The sequence below is a fragment of the Schistocerca cancellata genome, chromosome 3 (assembly GCF_023864275.1).
Source record: "Schistocerca cancellata isolate TAMUIC-IGC-003103 chromosome 3, iqSchCanc2.1, whole genome shotgun sequence".
Taxonomy (NCBI): domain Eukaryota; kingdom Metazoa; phylum Arthropoda; class Insecta; order Orthoptera; family Acrididae; genus Schistocerca; species Schistocerca cancellata.
The window spans coordinates 53,682,073-53,696,531 of NC_064628.1; the positions used below are offsets into that span (position 1 = coordinate 53,682,073).

At 37.8% G+C, this 14,459-nt stretch overlaps 1 protein-coding gene across 1 annotated transcript in view; it reads right to left on the reverse strand.

The window, feature by feature from the left end:
• Window positions 1-14,459, reverse strand: part of LOC126176953 (myosin-I heavy chain) — a 184,569-nt gene that overhangs the window by 61,906 nt on the left and 108,204 nt on the right. Inside the window, exons 10-11 of the mRNA XM_049924160.1 lie at window positions 9,772-9,961; window positions 9,496-9,667 (exon numbers count right to left, since the gene is read on the reverse strand). Of these exons, the coding sequence (XP_049780117.1) occupies window positions 9,496-9,667; window positions 9,772-9,961 (362 nt within the window). The remainder of the gene's footprint in view (window positions 1-9,495; window positions 9,668-9,771; window positions 9,962-14,459) is intronic.

Here is a 14,459-nt window from a genome sequence, read left to right on the forward strand (position 1 = left end):
TTACTTCTTGGGAAATATTATTGTATAAAAGAAAGAGCAAATCCCCTGGAAATGGCATTTATCTTTACCGCAAAGTTGCATTATCACAATAAAATACTGAGATCAATATATCTCATTTACAATTGCAATTTTATTAATAATAGGAATTTTTGGATATTATATGCATACAAAAGGTTGTTATAGAATGAAACATACCCCATCTCGTGCTGCTGCCTTGACTAATACCAATATTGGAGGAAATTCTAGCCCACCATCAACTGACAGACACTGGTGTATAACAGTGTATAATTAATGTAATATTGATGTAGCTTACATATGTGCAAAGTGCTTATATATGTTGTACGAGCGTATTAGAGCATAAAATTTGGCAGCACATTTCAATTTATGCCACATCTGTTACTTCTTGCATTTGAAACATATATTTTTATTGAATACTTTATTTTGGGACTTTATTAACTATTAAGTTTATCTCTGTTAAGGAATTTATTTTTTGGAATGTTGAATGGATGCAATGCTTATATACAGACACATAGGAATATTCTACTAGTTTCATATTTACATTTACGCTGGCCTAGCTGAAGACTTATTTCTGAATCCAGTGTGATTTTCCACAATGCCTTGTCGCTGAAAGTCATTTCCTTGTGTTTCTTATTTTGTGTCATGATTTATTCTTTCAAGTAGAGGAGGATATTATGGCTCTAATGATACGCATAGTACGAAACCTCTCCCCATTTTTATAAGCTAAGTCATAAAGATAAGACTGATCATTTTGCTAAATGTAATGTATTCCTGGATATGTAAAAGATAAGATATCAGTCTGGTGCCCCTTATTTTCTTAGTCTAGTTTGAAGTAATTAATTTAAAACCTAATAAGGCCCTGGGAATATGTAGCTATGTAGGTGATGATATGTCACATTATGATGAACTAAATACAAGGGCGAGTCAAATAAAAAACCGGAACTTTTTCGTAAGTTTATTTAATATTAAATTCATACACATGAACTTATTTTTCTATACAGTCTCCTGAAAGGGAAAAACATTTTTCCCAGCAGATAGGCAGTTTGTTTATCCCATTTTCATAAAATGAATGCGCCTGTGCAAGCAGCCAGTTGCTTATGAAAACTCGGATAGTGTCATTGTCATAAAATCTGTGTTCTCTGACTGCTTCCTTTAGTGGTCCAAAGAAATGAAAATTACAGGGCAATAAGTGTGGACTTTAGAAGGATTATAGTGTGGTCCAGAACAATCCCTGATTTTTTTGTGTTCTGGCAGGTGTGTGGGGTCAAGCATTCTCTTGAAGCATGATCACATCCCGGATTCAAATTGCGCACTTTTTCGGACAATATGCACATTTTTATGTGGTCCAAAAGTTGGCAGTAGTATGCAGGGTTCACGGTACGATGTTAATGGAGAAAATCATTGAGAATAACGCCTTTAAAATTAAACAAGACTGTTGCAAGAAACTTCCTTGCAGGCAGCCGGTTCTTGGCTTTAGGGTGCAAAATTTGTCCTTATTGTGCCATTCTGTGCTGCTTTTTTTTTTTTTTTTTTTTTTTTTTCAATTCATGTAATGGTGCACCCACGTTTTATTACAGGTCACAGTCTGAAGCAAAAATGTTGTTCTTCAGTTTGGAAACACATCAGTAGCCATCTGCACACCTCAATATGATGAAATTTGTTCTTTATGGTGAGAAGAGATGGGGCACCCAACTTGTTGACTCTTTCTGAAATCTAGGGCTGTCATTAGTGATCAGCTGAATACTTCTGTAACTTATGCCAATCTCAGTAGCAATTTCAACAATGGTTATTTGGCGACTGTCTTCACTAAGCTGATTAACAATGCGAATATACTCCTCAATGCTCAAGTATTACGGAGTAAAATGCAAGTATTATGGGAATGCCTCAAAAGGGAATCCCTAGACGGAAGGCAACATTCTTTTCAAGGAGCACTACTCAGAAAATGTAGAGAACTGGCATTTGAAGTTGACTGGGGAATTATTCTGCTGTCACAAATATACATTTCGTGTAACAACCACAGAGATTAGATACAAGGAATTAGGATTCATAAGGAGATAGGTAGACAGTCTTTTTCCCTCACTCTATTTTCAAGTGGAACAGGAAAGGAAATGCCTAGCAGTGTTGCAGAGTACCCTCTGCCATACACCATATGGGGGCTTGTGGAGCATGTATGTCAGATGTACAGTAGATGGGGCTTGCAAAGAAAATATGTATGTATGTATATATGTATGTCTGTAGATGTAGATGTACATGTAGCTGTAGATGTAGTAATGCTGGTCCTCAGGCTACGTTGGTGAGCTGCATTCTCAGCTGTTTCTTGTCCTCATAAAAACTGTTGTGCCTTGCATACATTTGAGTCTTTCTCAGGGTGTTGTCCCTGAACTGTGCTCCAAGTCATTTCAAAATTTTGGATAGTTTTATGCCCTCTGTTGTGAGAAACTTGATTACAATATGTTATTCAACAGAGTACCTCTCACTCTGACTGAAGACATAGTACAATACTGTATTTACTCGAATCTAAGCCACACTTTTTTCTGGTTTTTGTAATCCAAAAAACCGCCTGCAGCTTAGAATCGAGTGCAAAGTAAGGGGAAGTTCGGAAAAATGTTGGTAGGTGCTGCTACAACTAACTTTTGCCATCGAATATATGTAGCGCTACACAGGCATGCTTTGCAGGCACAAAGATAAATACTGGCGCCAAAACCTCTGCGTCAGAAAATAAATTAAAAGAAAAGGTGAAGAATGTAAACATTATGCCATGTATTCTTTCATGTCTGCTGTTATCTCGTTTAAATCCTGTCTGCCTAATAAACTATGAAACTAGAGTGAGACAACAGCAAATACAGAAGAATATACATATCATGTCATGTTTATATTCATATTATTCTTATGTTGAATAGTGATACAGTCAGAAATGAAGCACAGCAACGGACTAGATTTTTAAATCTAAGATGAATCTAATTTCTGTGCAAAATGTAATGTACTAAATAGGCGTCTGCAAAGATTTTCAAACGGAGAAAAATTTTCGCTGAACTCTTGTTCAGAACATCTTCTATCATACGCAGTCTATTATTTGCTTCTTGTTGATCATTATCAAAGAAAGCTGCAGTGTAAGTAATAACAAATCACAGTCTCTTGCCATTGTTTCGCTTATGAGACAATTCCTCTATTTTTTTTTGTTGTAAGCCGCGGAGCGCGCACAAAAGCAAGCCATGCCACGAGCGACGACAGGTCGTAAACAATCATTATCAGAATGCAACAAACAATGCATGACACAGTACAATAATGCATTTTCAGCTTAGAGTGACGTAAAAGAACAAAGATAACGGAACTTATCAGATCAAAGCAAAATAAGCAATTGATTCAAACCAGATGAAGCACGTGAAAAAGGAAGGGTACCCGTATAAATACGGATGGAGAGCCTGACACGTAACAATGGCTACTTGGTAAAGCTTAACTGTTAAGCTTACAACTCGCGCCAAACTACTGTAGCTGTATCTTCATCCATTCGCCCCCAATTGTGTCTCATGTTACAATGAACCAACTTAGTTTCGATTTGGAGGTGCAGCCTAAAACTTTTCGAGTCTCTAATTTCAGGTGCGGCTTAGATTCGGGAATATTTTTATTCCTTGATTTTGACTCTCATTTTTCAGGTGCGGCTTAGATTCGAGTGCGGCTTAGATTTGAGTAAATATGGTAACCATCTAGCTATTGAGGACAATCACTGGAAATGAAAGCAACAATGGGCGGAGATTACGCTGCTGTCCATTTACAAAACGGCCTCACATATAAAGTTTGAACTATAACATACTGTAGCCATCCCTGTAGGGTGATAATGTAGTAATGCCCCAGATACAAAGCTCATACGGGTTGTATGAGTCTCAGCTCACCCTCTGATGAGCCACCGCTTGTAAGAAGGCCAGTCATAGAACTGCTATTGTTATTGTAAATTGCGTATTGTGAATGAAACACCGTTGAACTATTGTTTTTTCTGTAATCCTCGCTTCATTAGTTATAAGCCCCCAATTACAGCAAAATTACCACTCATGTGGACCTTTGTGAAGGGGGAGGGTTGTATAATGTATAGTTATTGCTAAGTATTGTAACCGCCTCAATCTTTTCGATTGTTCCACCAAGGATAGGCAGGAAAGCGAGGCCCACATACTGTACTGCCAGTGTTAGTGCTGTGGGCAAGTGTTGATGGTGCAGTACGTTCTGGGAGACTAGTGAGGTTCTCTCAATCATATTGAGTGAGTCGTAGCTACAGTGGGTCTGGGAGACTGCCCACACTCTCAATTACTGGCCTTGGCAGGCAATAGACCGATGTTGGAGAGACTAAAAGTTTTCCACCATATCTCCCCTGATGTAAAGCCTCTGTATCCCTTTTTCCAGTTAACCACTTTGATGTAAATTATGCTTCCATCTGATTACTCTTAAATTCACTGCTTATCCTTTCACCCCCGCTACTAGTTTGGTCATTTTATGCAAGTGAAAAAAGTAGAAGAAAATGTTAAGCCATTATTGTGGCGCTTATGTTCAGAAGACAGTTGTACAAACCACATGGGTTAATTAGTCAAAAAACATAAGTGGAAACCAGAAACTGTGTAATAAGATTAATATCAAGAGTAAGAAATTTGAACAAGAGGTTTAACAAAACTTCCTGGCAAATTAAAACTGTGTGCCGGATCGAGACTCGAACTTGGGACCTTTGTCTTTCGCAGGCAAGAGCACTTGCCCACGAAAGGCAAAGGTCCCGAGTTCGAGTCGCGGGCGAGAGCACTTGCCAGCAAAAGGCAAAGGTCCCGAGTTCGAGTCTCGGTCCGGCACACAGTTTTAATCTGCCAGGAAGTTTCACATCAGCGCACACTCTACTGCAGAGTGAAAATCTCATCCTGGAAGAGGTTTAACGTTTCAATTGCAGAAATCAAAGAAACAGTGCACTCAGCTGAAAGCTGCCACATGTTTATCACATTTATTTATTTGTTTATCTTTATTCATCCAAGTATCATCTCATAATGATACAGGATTTGTCAGTGTAACACAATGCAAATCAATAGGTCAAATACACAACACACAGCATACTTAACATGCTTTATGAGGTTTATGAAGATCTACATCTATACTCTTCAAACCACTCTGAGGTACATTCCATTGTACCAGTTTCTTCCTGTTCCAGTCACATATGGAATGTGGGAAGAATGATTGTCTGAATACCTCTGAGTGTGCACTAATTATTCTAATCTTACTCTCACAATCCTTTTGTGAGCAACACACAGGGACTGTAGTATATTCCTAGAGTCACCGTTTAAAGCTGGCTCTTGAAACTCTGTTAATAGACTTTGTTGGGATAGTTTATGTCCATCTTCAGAGTCCTCCAGTTCAGTTCCTTCAGTATCTGAGACACTCTCCCACAGATTAAACAAACTTGTGACCATTCGTGCTGTTACACATTTAAGCAATATTATAAGATGGGTTGCACAAATGATTTGTAAGCAATCTCCTTTGTAGACTGAATACACTTTTCCGGTATCATACCAATGAACCGAAGTCTAGCACCTGCTTCATCCGTAACTGAACCTATGTGATCATTCCCTTTCATATCTCTACAGAGTGTTACACCCAGGTATTTGTATGAGTTGGTCAATTCCAATTGTTAATCATTGATATTATAGTCATATGTCACTACATTTTTTTCATTTTGTGAAGTACACAATTTAACATTTTTGAATCTTTAAAGCAAGTTGCCAATCCTGGGACCACTTTGAAATCTGATCAAGATCTGACTGAATCTTTATGCAGCTTCTTTCAGATAGTATTTCATTACAGGTAAATGCATCATCTGCAAAAAGTCTGATTGTATATTAATATTGTCTGTGAGGTCATTAAAATACAACATGAACAGCAAGGGCCCCAACACACTTTCCAGGAGTACACCCGAAGTTATTTCTACATCTGATGATGACTCTCTATCCAAGATAACATGCTGCATCCTCCCTACCAAAAAGTCCTCAATCTGGTCACAAATTTCGCTTGATATCCCATATGATCAAACTTTTGACAATAAGTGTAGATGTGGTACTGAATCAAATGCTTTCCGGAAATCAAGGAATACTGCAGCTACGTGATTGCCTTGTTCCAAAGCTTTCAGTATGTCATATGAGAAAAGTGCAAGTTGGGTTTCACATGATCGATGTTTTCGGAATCCATGCTGGTTGACATTGAGGAAGCCATTCTGTTCAAGTTACCTCATCACTTTTGACAGTATAGGACCAGTTCTCTATGAGGACAGGAGAGGCAGTGTATGAGGATAGGGCAGGTGGTAGGCGGCTGCGGCCTTAATTGAGGAACCATCCTGGTGTTTGCCTTAGTGATCTAGGAAAACCCAAATCAGGACGGCCAGACAGAACAACTCCATCCTCCCAAATGTGAGGTGTTTCGTAACAGCTGCAGTGTCCCATTTGGTAACACTCTACTGTATAATGTTCCTTTATTTACACACAATTTGTTTCAGGTAATTTGTAACATAAAATGTAGTTTTGTTCTTCATTGTGGCACACTTTAGGACCTCTACTGATCAGAATGCTATCTTATTGCACTGGTTGCAACTGTCAGTCTCTCCATCTTGCTTACCATGCCAAGTAGTCATCTGATATTGAACATGACATTGTTTTCAATGGAAGCATATTTCTTCTCTCTTATTTTTCCTGCTGTAAGTGAAACATCTCATTACAGTTTTTAAATGATTTGGCAGTATTCAGATAGTGCCTTTCTCAAAGTAATTTCAATCTTTCCTTTTCTAACATGATAGCATGGTCCCTCTTTATAATTTCACAGAGTTCCAGTGGAATTCTACCATTGACACATTTTCGCCTGTTTGTACTTCATAAATAGAATGTGAATTTTGGCACACACAGGTAGTATAGGGAAAAAAATGTAATAAAATATTTCATGATTTTTGCACACACCCTGCCACACTTCTCCACTGTTCCTATATATTTGCTGTAATCCAGTTCATGTTTTACTGAATTGGTAATTGGTTTGGTGGTCTGTTTTGCCAGTTGGTTCCATGTCATTGGTGTAATGTGGAATGAAATTCCACTTCTCTCCAATTTTGCGAGTAATAACAAGAAACCATTAAAACAAATATATCCTACATTCATAGTTTTGCTGTGGACATCTCCCGATGTGCATATACATCACTGACATAGGTCACACACAGAATCATCACTAATGTATATGTCACAAGTAGTTAAAGGCTTAATAGCACATGTAGAGATGTAAGAATTCTGTTAATCAAAGATTTAATCTAGAAGATGGTAGCCAAATTTCGGGAGAAAAAAATAAAAATAAAATAAATATTTTGTGATAAAACTTCTTTGGCATTGTTGTGCAACATTCCCCTCTTTCCTTAATTATACACCTTAAGATAGTGTCTCCTATTTCCTATTTAATATGTGCTTGGTTCTCATTTTTTAAAAGTTTTAGTAGTGGGACAGGATAGTTGATTTATTTCAGAAATTATTTACAAATTGTACTGTAAATAACTGATGATTGCAACACTCAGAGTTTATAAACGCTTCCATTTACTTGATGTAGCTCAAGTACACTGTTGGAATTGTGACATATTTTTCTTAATCTTTAATTTATACTAACAGAGTCTTGTGTTGTTCTGCAAATTCCTTGTAGTATGACATATTAAGACCACTGTTTTCTGTTGATATTAGACAAAAAATTGCAGGCAACTGGTATATTTTGTGATCTGACAAAGGCATTTGACTGTGTAAATCACAATATCCTTTTAAATAAATTAGAATATTATAGTGCAACAGGAAATGCTGAAAAATGGTTCAAATCTTGTATCTCTGGCAGGAAACAAAGGGTGTTATTAGGAAAGAGACATGTATCAAGCCATCAGGCATCATCCAACTGTGAACTAATTACATGTGGGGTCCCACATGGTTCCATTTTGGGGCCCTTACTTTTCCTTGTGTATATCAATGACCTTTCATCAGTAACATTACCAGATGCCACTTTTCCTTGTGTATATCAATGACCTTTCATCAGTAACATTACCAGATGCCAAGTTTGTTTTGTTTGCCGATGATACAAACATTGCAATAAATAGCAAATCAATTGTAGTCTTAGAAAGATCAACTAATAAAGTATTTGTGGACATTAATCACTGGTTCCTAGCCAATTCTTTGTCACTAAACTTTGAAAAAACACACTACATGCAGTTCAGAACTTGTTAGGGGTATCTCACGAGTATATGCCTAACATACAATGACAACCAGATAGAAGAAGTGGACAGTGTTAAATTCTTGGGATTACAGCTTGATAATAAATTCAACTGGGAGGAGCACACCACAGAACTGAAGCGGCTTAACAAATCTCTATTAGCAATGCGAATTGTGTCAGACATAGGGGATATAAAAATGAAAAAGCTGGCATACTATGCTTACTTTCATTCCATAATGCCATATGGGATTATATTTTGGGGTAATTCATCAAGCCAAGCTAAACGTTTCCGGGCACAAAAACGTGCAGTAAGAGTTATATGTGGTGTGAACTCAAGAACATCCTGCAGAAGCCTGTTTAGGGAACTAGGGATACTAACTACTGCTTCCCAATATATTTATTCCTGAATGAAATTTGTCATTAAAAATATATCACTTTTTCAAACCAACTGCTCAATTCATGTAATCAATACTAGAAATAAGAATAATCTTCACAAGGATTTAAAGTCACTTAGTCTTGTACAAAAAGGTGTGCATTATTCAGGAACACACATTTTCAATAACTTGCCAGCAGCCATCAAAAGCTTAACAACCAATGAAATTCAGTTTAAGAGAAGCCTAAAGGATTTATTGGTGGCCAACTCCTTCTACTCCGTTGATGAATTTCTCAGTAAAACCAACTGATTTGTGTATATATGTAAGTGCAATATAACTTCTGCACCAGTTCAGTGCAGTAATGTGTTCATTGTAAATAAGTATTATAGTAGTTGTATTACACGTTTATTACATTATAAATAAATAAAAAAACTTTTTTATTTTAAATTCAGTGCATTAGTATTTGTAAAATGACTCTTTCATATAGTGTTCATTAGAAAATGACGATCATTCCACTTGGGACCTGTGAAATGGTACATTAGCTTATTTGTTTTAGTTGTAAATATTTGTCATGTATTGTTGTTTTCTGACATGTTCTACATCCTGGAGGACCTCCTCACTGTAGATCAATTGGAATGAAAGTAAATCTAATCTAAATCTAATCTACAAAGTACAATACCAACTTAACATACTATATGCAGAATCGTGTGATGTTCTGGCCTGAATGAATTGTATTTCAAATATTTTTTTGAATTCATATGCTATAACATTCCTTAGAGATGAAGCTAACCAATGGATTTTGTGTTACATAGGTTAAATCAGTTAAATAAATTAAGTAAAAAATTGAAGTTTTTACATTACTCACAAATCTGTGTGAGATGTGGGAGATATCCTGAAGCTGACACCTCGAGGGACTGTCTCAATAGAATATAATGCCTTTAATTCGCTCCCGAAGAGATGTGTAGCAAACCCAAAGTTGCAACTATGTTTGTGGAAAACAGCAACCAAATCATCCGGTACTACATCTTTATTTGTATCTGTATAATAGATCATAAAATTGCGTTAGTGAGGATAATAATATGTCAAATTTATAGTAATGTTTGTTATGGTAAATAAAAGTTTATACAAATTTGGTCAGTACCTAAGAAGTCTGAAGCGTCATACACAACACGACCAGCAAAATGCTGTATTCCGAAATTCCTCAGCTCCATTGGTTTTGGTTCAAACAGTCGTGGATTCTGTTTGTGCTGCACCTTTACTTTTGCAATGTAAGATTCTACTGTACCACGAATAGAGCATTCAACATCCAACATACTTAACAGTCCTGTACGCTGTAAACAAAAAAAAAAAAAATAAATGGTTTTGTTAGGGAAGCTAATACAAACCAATGGCAATTCACATTGTCACAAATCATTTGAGACTCACTAACAAGAGATGATGCTTATTCAGAGCATGCACAAACAAAGTAATATTCTTCCCACAGATTGTACATCTCTGTGTGTGTAACATACACCTTCCTTTATAGATATAATGTGCATATGCCTGTAACTTATTTGCGATAACTCGCAAGATTCTGTTCCTGTCATTTTGTAAATGCTACTACAATTTATGACTTGGACTCTTGTGTACTTCTGCATCAGTACTATTAAAAGTGTCTTTAGCTCACAATTGACAGCCCCGCAAGTTACATTAGCTAGTGCTACAGTCTTGATCCTATCCTTGCAGTATTTGCTCCCAAATTAATGGCTACTCTGAAGCATCTGAATGCAAGAAACTGCCACACAACTCTCCACTACAATTACATTTACTGTAAAAGTCACAACCATTTAGTTATACTACCGGCTTCTAAAGCATCTCTCTGGTTATTTCAACAAGATCATCACATCAAAAGATATGAACAGCAAAGACATATGAATCTTCTGTAATCTTGTACCTTGCTAATTTACAAACTAAATATGTATGGAATTATGTATTTTAATGAAAAGCGTAACTAGTGGCCGAAAGTGTATGTATTTCTTACATATTTCACAGAAGTAGATGAAAATTTAAACGGATTGAGCATATAGCACATAAATTTTGAAACTGTCCATCTGCATTGCAAGTATTATCCAGAACTGTAGGCAAAGACACATGAAAAATAGTGCACCACAGTATTGTGAATTAAGGGATAGGAACTTTCTTTTTTTTTTAGTTTGGGGGTGTCCAAGTAACATATTGAGGACACTGAAATGCTGAAAAAAAGTCTTTTAAACTTGTGTACTGCACATAAAAAGCCTGAACCTTTTAATTAATATATATATATATATATATATATACCTACAAGATCGTCTTCCTTTTATACAACAAACTGAAACCATTTGAGAAAAATTGTTCATATAATTCAAGAAATTAAGATAAAAAGTAAGCTTTTTATTCATCAGTTGAAATTAAACCTTCAGTTTCCCCAGTACATGGGAATGAGTATTTAAGGCAAATTACAAACTTCGACATTCTGAAAGTTAATGTAGTCCATGGGGGATGGGAGAAAAATAGTAAGAAAAATATATGTTATACCTTGCTTTGGAAATATTACTTAGTACTTATTGGAATAGTCCATTACATACAAACCTATAAGGTGAGCAGGACATTGTCTATGAAAACCTCATAATTTAAACATTGCTATTCAACCTTGGCAAAATAATGCATGCCTTTTAAAATACATTCCTATCTCATAGGTTGTAATTTTGTGTCAGTGAATAGTTGTACTGAATTTTTTGTCTGTCTCCTGTATTTCAGAGATGTACTGCTAGATTTGTTGCTGGTAGGTTCGATCAATATGCAAGTGTTACAGAAATGCTTCATGAACTCAAATGGGAATCCCTGGAGGGAAGACGATGTTCTTTTTGTGTAATACTATGGGAAAATTTAGAGAACAGTCATTTTCAGTTGACTGCAGATCAGCTCTATTTCCTGCAACATACGTTTAGGTTAATTATCATGAAGACAAGGTAAGAGATATTAGGGCTCTTACAAATGCATATAGACAGTTGGTTTCGTAGTAACACACACAACTGAGAAAATCGGTATAATACAACCACTTTATTGCCAAAATCACAACATGTTCGATACATTGTCCTTGTACGTTGTCAAACTGGTATCAATTAAAAAATCCATGAGCAGGATGAAGTTAGCTAGCACATAGAACATTACAGAATGAGACTGAGGGTGGTTCACTCCACAGTTAAATAGAGAAATATTAGATATTTCCGCATACTGGCACTGGACGACTGCTGCATGCGTCACTCTTGAAAGTGTGTCTGCTTAGACACTTTGCACTAATGTGCGCCTCATGTCCTGCTGAACTTTGACAGACAACGAGGTGCCGCGTGATTGAGGTGATAACATTACCACAGTTTTCCCCTTGTTCCATTTTTGAGTCGAATAGGAGAGGAAATGATTATTAGTGCTTCATGGTACTCTCTGCCATACACCATATCGCGACTCGCGGAGTATGTAGGCAGGTAAATATGTACCCTAATCACATGATTTATAAGTGAATGGACTAGACAAATAATTCAAAATTGAATCATGACATTTTCAATTACAGTTTTTGTATTCAATTTCCCTTCTGTACGCTTTTTGTTTTTTTCTGATTGGTTTACCTATTGATGAATAAATATTACATTTTATGATTAATAATACAGAGAAAAAGAAGAAAGAAAAACAAAAAAAATGTTGAATGTGACTCAAAACAGATATAGCTACAGTTCTTTTATTGGTAAATGGATGAAAAGGTGTAGCGCAAGCACCATAAAAAAGTTGCAAAGCCACCTAGTAATGTCATATTTGGTTTTGTCATCACAACCATTTTTACACTGAAGACACAAAGAAATTGGTATACCTGCCTAATATTGGGTAGGGCCCCTGCAGGCAGAAGTGCTGCAACACGACATGGCATGCACTCCACTAATATCTGAAGTAGTGCTGGAGGGAACTGACACCATGAATCCTGCAGGGCTGTCTGTAAATCCGTAAGAGTACGAGGGGATGGAGATCTCTTCTGAACAGCACGTTCCAAGGCATCCCAGATATGCTGAATAATGTTCATGTCTGGGGAGTTTGGAGTTTGGTGTCCAGCAGAAGTGTTTAAACTCAGAAGAATGTTGCCGGAGCCAATCTGTAGCAATTCTGGATGTGTGAGGTGTCACATTGTCCTGCTGGAATTGCCCAAGTCTATCGGAATCCACAACGGATATGAATGGATGCAGGTGAACAGACAGAATGCTTACATACGATCACCTGTCAGTTATCTAGACACATCAGGGGTCCCATTTCACTCCAACTGCACATGCCCACACCTTTACAGAGCCTCCACCACTGTGAACAGTCCCCTGCTGACATGCAGGGTCCATGGATTCATGAGCTTGTCTCGATACCCGTACACGTCCATCTGCTCGATACAATTTGAAACAAGGCTCGTCCGACCAGACAACATGTTTCCAGTCATCAACAGTTCAATGTCAGTGTTGATGGTCCCAGGCAAGGTGTAAAGCTTTGTGTTGTGCAGTCATCAAGGGTACACAAGTGGGCTTCGGCTCTGAAAACCCATATTGATGATGTTTCGTTGAATGGTTCGCATGCTGACACTTGTTAATGGCCCAGCATTGAAATCAGCAGCAATTTGCAGAAGGGTTGCACTTCTGTGAAGTTGAACAATTCTCTTCAGTTGTTATTAGTCCCATTCTTGCAGGATCTTTATCCAGATGATGATGATTTGAAGTGAGGATGCTCAACATCATGGTCATCAGCACCCTGATGAAAAATCAGCATGCTAATCTTATGGGTGGGGACGATGGCTGTCCTCCACATGCGGAGCAGTTTATTATGTATTAAAGTCTGCCTCCCTTCCCCACCAATTTCGGGACGATGCCTGACAGTTCACAAAATTTCGCCACTCTTGTAACACTGGAATCAGTATCGGTGAGGATGGTGGGCAGATCTCCATCGACGCTGAGGGCTGCTACAATATCAGTGTATAGGAAACATGTTGCCAAAATATGCTGAATTGAAAGTAGCATGACACAAGCCTCACAGAGTAGTGGATCGTCCTGCCAGAGGAGGAAGCCATGTGTTAAAGGGATATGTCGGATGTGCAGTCTGGTAAGCAGAACCTCCTTCCAGAGGTGAGGCTCACATGAAGTCCACGATACCTGTATGGTAGATCTGAACAACCGCAGTTGTTTTCTGTCATGTGTAGCCATTCAGTCTCCCACTGGTGCATGATGCATCTGTCAGAAAATGAGACGACAGCGTGCAACGGGATGGAACACTGATGGGCAGCACCTTCCTGACATGCTTCCTGGGCAGCTTGTCAGCCATGTCGTTCCCATATATCCCAATGTGGCCAGGTACTCAGAAAAAGATCATCTCCTTGCCATGGTGTTGGAGCTGCTGTAAGGAGTCATGGGTGAGCTGAATCAGCTGGTCTACTGGATGCATTTGGGGAAGTGCTTGCAGTGCACTAAGTGAGTTGGAACAGACAAGAAACCTTGTACCATGATGCCTGTGAACCCTATCCAGTGCCATTAGAATGCCATATAATTCCGCTTCATAATTTGTAAATTGTCCCAGAAGATACACTTGAAAAATCCTATGAGGGAAAACAGTAGAACAACCGATGACATTCTCTTGCTGGGATCCATCTGATTAAACACATATACCAAATGGCCTGATCACATGGGACTGATATGCGAACAGCCATTCAAAGGTGGGTTGGGCCACTGAATTAAATACCAATACTGAGATGATGCTCAGATGTTCAGTGTCTGTCGAGCCAAAAGGATACTCCAC